General features: G+C 34.4%; 1 protein-coding gene across 2 annotated transcripts; it reads right to left on the bottom strand.

The window, feature by feature from the left end:
* Window positions 1-706: 706 nt before the first annotated feature.
* On the bottom strand, window positions 707-3,998 carry LOC112722967 (dual specificity protein phosphatase 1). 2 transcript variants are annotated; one of them, XM_025774175.3, is made up of 6 exons: window positions 3,763-3,998; window positions 3,437-3,620; window positions 3,144-3,279; window positions 2,402-2,522; window positions 1,591-1,736; window positions 707-1,080 (listed from the first exon to the last, which is right to left on the bottom strand). In XM_025774175.3, the coding sequence occupies exons 2-6, from the start codon at window positions 3,560-3,562 to the stop codon at window positions 1,070-1,072; spliced, it is 540 nt and encodes a 179-aa protein (XP_025629960.1). In that variant the 5' UTR covers window positions 3,563-3,620; window positions 3,763-3,998; the 3' UTR covers window positions 707-1,069. The 2 variants fall into 2 exon arrangements, with proteins under 2 accessions (XP_025629960.1, XP_025629959.1); XM_025774174.3 differs by having other exon boundaries at window positions 3,437-3,584.
* Between the last annotated feature and the right edge of the window lie 2,807 nt (window positions 3,999-6,805).

The following is a 6,805-nucleotide window of genomic DNA, read 5'->3' as shown; positions in this document are numbered from 1 at the left end:
GGATTACACTTTTGGGATACACCTCCTAGAGAGATTGTGAGCATCCTTTTTGATGATGAAAAAGGGGTTTCTTTGCCCCGTTTAGTTTGTAATTAGGTCTTTTTCCGGGCTTTAGCCCCGTCTTAATACCAAAAAAAAAAAAACTAATAAAATATAATTTTTATTCGACCAATGACCATTAGAACTATTTAAATGTATGCAAAAAGTAATTTTGTTTTATATTTAAAATACAAAATCAGCCTCGCTGAAAATTAGTACGTTTAAAACAAAACACGCTCAAAAACAAAAATTACAAACCTAATTAAAAATAAATAAATAAATAAAATAACAAAACCAAATAAAAAATCAAATCACACCAGAAATCTTTTCTTTTACCCCCTGCCCCCATTACTTTTTTTATTGTTTCACTACTCCATCACATTTCCAGTCTCTAAGGGGATCAATCATTGTGGGGGAAGTAACGGAATAGTGAAACAAGAAAGATAATAGGAGGCAGGGGTACATATGTGAAAGAAAAAAAGGTTTTTTTTTATGTAATTTGATTTTTAATTTGAGTTTGTTATTTTAATTTTGATTTCGTTTTGAAATAGGTTTGTTATTTCTGTTTTGGGTGTGTTTTGTTTTAAATTTAAATGGAGACTGATTTTGTACTTTAAATGTAAGACACAGAAATCTAAAGACGCGTCTTGTGAATATAAACCAGAAATAGTGAGAAAACTTGTATTATTCTCTTCTGTAAGCTCAAAGCAATCGGATGGAAAGAGCAAAAAGTAGACTGTATTCTAAGATTTCATGGAAAATGAATAGGCTGATGAACGTAACCAGAATCCATCTTCTCAAATGGGACTTGCATACCTGAATAGAAATATGAATATGAAGTTGTAGTTCCAGCAATTTAGAGTGAATCACTTCTCTTTTCTAGACCCGGCCTTGTGTTCATGTGATTGCTATTTACAGTAAACATCTTCTCTACTCTATCTTGAGATATCACATCATCAAGTTCAGGACACTTCAATGTCTTCCCAAAACAAATGAGATCCAACCAATGCGATGTCCATTCTATCCACTTTCAATTTGTAACTGCAAAAAGATATAATAGACAGATACACAGGAGTATTGCTAATGAGAACACCAACTACCTTGACAACTCATATACACCACAATTTTCAGCCAAAACAAGAAAGGCATGGATTTAAAGGTAAATGGCAATCAGAGAAGGACTAAAGGAGTGTGATGTAAGGCTGAAACAATTTGAATACTGAATCTTCTGGAACAATTTGTAGAGAAAAATTACATAAAGCTATGATGAGGTATCATCCTTAAATGGAACAATGCAATATTTCTCCTTCATTTTAAAGTACTATTATTGATTTCTATTTTCTAAGTAACATTCTTGAGTTATCTTTAATGTGTCATTGAACAACTGTAAATGCTTCATGGTGTAATCACAGAATCACAGGTGTATCAAAGCAATATATACTTAAGAAGTAAATGCATCTTTCCTCTTGGTGATTTTTTATTTATGAATATATGAATAATGAACCAAATTGAGTGGCAATTTCAAATAATAAAAATGCAAATCAACGACACCTTGAAGCGATTTTTCAAAGTCTTCCAGCTGACGGATGAATCCAGGATTTGGAGATGCCAGTGGTCGTCTACTCTTTACATGCTGCAGAGCTTCTGATAAGCTCATTCCACGAGTCTTCATCAGATACGCAACAACCACAGTCACACTGGAAGGTGGAAAATTTAGGATCCATTTTTTCTCAGATAATCAAATGAAGAAAAAGCTAAGTGAAGAATACAAAAGACAAGTTTTTTTTATTTTTATAAAAAAGATTCAATATGAACAATGGAAAACGTAACAGTTAAAGACCAAGTAAAGGACGAGTTACTTTGTTCTAATTAAAACTCAAGCTACAAATCTAGGTTTTCGTTATATGTATTGTCAGTGATTTTCAGGTCTAGTTTGGCTTTCAAATGACTTAAAGGACATGATAGCACACTACACACAAACAAAAGAGTGAAACCTGTCTTGAACTCATGTTTTAAAATTCTATGTCAGGAAAGATTGACAATAATTTTGACATATGCACTTTATTATTTAACTTTTCAAGACTTAAAACAGATAAGATAGAATCAGACTCCAGAAGAGAATAATGCAACAAGTTTTTTTTTTTTTTGTGGGGGGATAATGGTAAAAATACTTTTTTAAGGCTAAAACAGCATGCACAGTTAATAAGAAAAAATTGATGTTTACTCAACAGCCATGCTCGCTAGTTCCACATGACATCCGACATCTGATAACAATAGCTATTCAGAACCTCATTATAGAAGGTTTTAATAGAAATTGTCATATTACTTTGACGAAGGCTAAACATAGCACAGAGAAGCATACCTCCTTGATTTTCCTGCAAAACAGTGAACCAAAACACCTCCACCATGCATTTTGGCATCCTCAATAAAATCAAAGCACTGATTGAAGTATTGTTTCAAGTCAACGTCATCTCTGTCAGCAACTGTCTCAAGATTCCAGTAAAATAGTTATCTTTAGTATGGATGCAGCACTGGCTTATAGGGACAACATCACACACTCAGTCCATTCAGCAGCTTGAGTGAAATCAATAGAATCATAATGAAGGAATCAATGTCTTTTACAAACAATACAGATAGCTAATATTGTGCAGACATGGCTATTTGAAAACAATACTACATGCGGAAGTCAAACGGTTATTGACACTCCACAAGATACAAGGAGTGATCATACATTAGAAGCAGTCCAACACCAAAAATATTTTAACAGCAAGAGGAAGCTAAACAGTTGATGACCTGAAAAACAATAAAGTCCAGGATAAATAGTTTTTGACACTGCTTTCTTAAAGTGCACACAAAGAAATTGTTGAATTGCAGCCCCATTTTAGTAAACTTAAGTACTAGACATGAATCCCCTTAACCACAAAATCAAAAGGTATCCTTTTTTTCATCCTAGTCCACAGATAGCCCAATCAAGGGGGAAAAAAAGAACCGCATTCATGTCAAAAGCAGCTATCTAACAATAACATAGGATGAAACTAAAGACCAAAAGGAAATAGAAAGTAAACAAGACTTAATTCATTGTATCAAAATGAAAAATATATTACCGTTGATTACTTTATAGACAAAATCCCCAGGATTTGTAGGTGGCAGTTTACCAGCAACAGTCAGAATGTGAGTAACATTCAAGCTTTTCAATGCATTCTTGTTAGCTGCAGTGCCAATGGAACCTAAAAACAAACCCTGCAGAACGCAACAATTATAGCAGAACAAATGCTTCAATCCAATTGCATTCCTAAGATAATAGCACTGAATAAAAACCTGCAGAGTTATTAAATTAGCGGAAGCTACTTTAGTAAATAAATAAATAAAAGAAAAAAAAATACTAATATTATACTACCTCGTCAATTTTGCAAGGCGTGTTATCCTCTTTGAAGGATTTAACTAAACTCATAACCCGCAAAAGGGATGATATCTGTTTCTTCATGGATTCATCAAATTCATCCACAACCGAAGAAGTGGCCATCCCCCTGAGAATTTGTTCTCACCTTCAAACATGGGATGAGATTGTCACCAATTACATGCTAACGAGAAACAAATGAAGATGCGAACGCTACTCATCAAAATATACAACACCGGATATAAAGAAAGAACGATTTCGATCACATCACATTGTAAAGGAACAAGAATTTTGAAAAGCATTTAGGATAATTTTCCGAAAATTACCTATTTGATGCGCGAATAAAATCAATGTGTAGGCAGCTTCATAAAGAACAATAAAGAAAGAAAGAAAATGGAGGCCGAGTGATTATCCCACAATAGCAGCGTTACACATTGTAGGGAACGAAAGCATGTATTGTAAAAGGTGGAAGATTCCAGAAGGTTGATACACACCACAGGAATCGGAAAACGGAGAATGAATGACTCACCTATCAAAACTCAAAATAAAGACTTGCTTCTTCGAATGAATTCTTTTCCCCGGTTATTTATTTGCATTGATCCCGTTTTTCGTCTTGCGTTGACATTTTTTTTGGTCTGACTCTAAAATTGGACGACCTTTTCAATTGAGCCGAAATTTAATAAGCCCGATTAACAAAAGGGCCGTGTGCAACTGTGTATACATGAATAAATATAGGAATAGGGCAGGTTGGCCATAAAGTTAGAGGGTCTTACAAATCTTTATGTCTCTTTTCTTTTACAGACTTACAGTAAAGAAGAAAAAAAAAAAACAAGAAGAAATGTTTTAGTATATTGAACTAAATTACTTAATTAATATATGTCCATGTTTTAATTAGTATTTTTATGTAAAAAGTAAAAACATAATGTAAATAACCACAAAAGAAAAAATTTATTAATTACCGAAACGGTATAAATATTTTGCGACGCGGCTATGGTAATTCACTAATTTGAGAGGGAGACATCATAAATCGTCTTAACTTGGCTAAATCATACTCCACTAGTCCACTTAAAATAATAATAAAAAAAAGACTAATGCAAAACGCAAAAAACTAAAACTCTTTTTTTTAAAGAATAAAGTATCATTTTTCTCTCTAATATTTGGGATAAGTTCTATTTGTACCTCTAACGTTTAAATTGTCCTATTTATATCCCTAACGTTTATAGAAATGATTCAATGTTATCATGTCGTCAATTAAACATCATGAGCTTTAGTTGGAGTTCTAAAAATCTCTTCTTGAAAATAGAATACAAATATCTGGCACAAAACCGATGATTCACTCCAAATAATCAAAAATTGAAACTGTTTCGAAGGTTACCTGAAACTGAGTTGCTTTTGGGTCTAGACGTGAGGTCCAGAAGCCTTTTGAGGCAGCGTCCGACTTGTATTGATATCGAGGTGCCGCCATTCGAGTTCCTCGTAAGGAGGTGGGGTTGGTACTTGCAAGAGACTCTGATGACTAAATTAGCAGGTTTTTAGTAAATTGGGACTTGAATATACCTGATATTGTCAATGTATTTATAATAGTGGTGATAACTACCTTTAAAGTAATTCCACCGTTATTGGTGGATAACCTTTCTCTTTATTTTGGGAAGTTTATTGAGATCTTTCTTCTAAATAAGTGGGAGATATCTTAGAAGTTAGTTACTAATTTAGATAAATAGAATTTGGGATAACATTGTCGTACCCGACCTCTATGAAGTCGAGTATGAGTAGAAGATGCCACTTTTGTTGGCTGGGCCTTTAACCCTATTAGGCTTGGCCTTATCTTTTTAGGTCAGGGTATGAACAGTGCCCTTGCGTGAGTCCGAACTTTTTATGAGGCTGGGCTCAGACATTTAGAGGACTTGGGATTTCACATCAAGTACGCCGCCTTTCCGGAACAGGTCGGGTACTCAACGTGTTTTTTTGTGAAAAACGTTACATTTTTTATAACAGTTACACGCGCCCTTTTTTCAGTTACCTTGGTAACCGCGCGCATTATTAATGAAATGAGGGGTAAATGATGCTTTTACCGCTAGTATCTTATAAATACCTCATTTTTCCTTCTTTTTCCCTTTTTTGCTTTTTTCATACGTTTTGCACCCTTCTCGTTTACTTCCTTCAACCTTTCTTCGTGCCATTTGCTCCTAGTTCAAGATTTCTTTATCTTGAGGTTTTAGAAGATATTGTTCGTTTTCTTGGAGAGGATCATTCGTGTATTGCCGTTTGAAGTGCTCTTTGTTCTTTGCGCTCCTTCAAGGTTGGTTCTTTACTCCATCCTTTTCATGTTTTTTGTTTTATTTCAACATTCTGGGTAGTATTCATGTTTGTTTCGAATGGTGGTTTTGAAATGTTGTTTGTGATAAACAAATTGCATTTTTCTTTGAAACTGTCGCTATGAACCTTGATGTAGTTTTCTGTTGTGTTGTCCCCAAATGGTGCCACTTTATGTATTTGAAAATGGTGCCATTTATGTATCTGGTAGTCTGGTGATGTTTTATGTATGAGAAATTGATCAAATTTGTATCTTTTGAAACTGTTGACGGTAACCTGACTTTCTTTTATTGATACCTGAGTTCTTTTGTGACGATTTCTTTGTTTGTTGTATTGTAGATATAGTTTTTATGTCTCAATCTGTAATTCACAACATGTCATCCAAGGTCCCGTCAGACTTGACTTAGGTAGATATAACTGTTCTTACTCTCGTCCCTGTAATTGATAGAGAATATGCTAAACAATTTTGTAGGCATCATAGGCTATGTGTGAATCGTGAGGATGAGAGAATTTATGAGATTGTCGTGGCTGTTCTTGAGGAGAGGGTTTGCTTTTTCTGACTTGATAGGTCAGAGCGTCACTTTGTCTATGTTTACGATTGCTTTTTTACTAAGTTAGAGGTCAGTCTTCCCTTTTCTAATTTTGAAATTGATGTCCTCAAGACTTGTAATGTTGCTCCTATCCAATTGCATTTTAATTCCTAGGGTTTCTTGAAAATATATCACCTCTTGTGTCGGAAACTTGATGTCCGACCTTCTCTTACACTGCGTTTGGACGGTGTCCGTGTATATGAGAGAGAGACACACAACAACACATGTGCACTATTTGTTTTGTAAGACACAAATTCAAAAGAGACATAGTTACACATAACTACCCACAGAAAACATGTATTTTGTGTCTGGCCAAAATAAAGAGACACAAAAATTTGGCTTGAACACGGATCAAAATTCTAAAATTACCCAACTCACATTAACGTTTTTTTCTCTTCTCCTCTCTCCCTCCTCTAACCTCCATTGTTATTGCATCTCAACTCCTCCTTTCCAAATCTATTTCATC

Source organism: Arachis hypogaea, chromosome 11 (genome assembly GCF_003086295.3).
Source record: "Arachis hypogaea cultivar Tifrunner chromosome 11, arahy.Tifrunner.gnm2.J5K5, whole genome shotgun sequence".
Classification (NCBI taxonomy): domain Eukaryota; kingdom Viridiplantae; phylum Streptophyta; class Magnoliopsida; order Fabales; family Fabaceae; genus Arachis; species Arachis hypogaea.
This window is presented reverse-complemented; position numbering and strand designations above follow the sequence as displayed.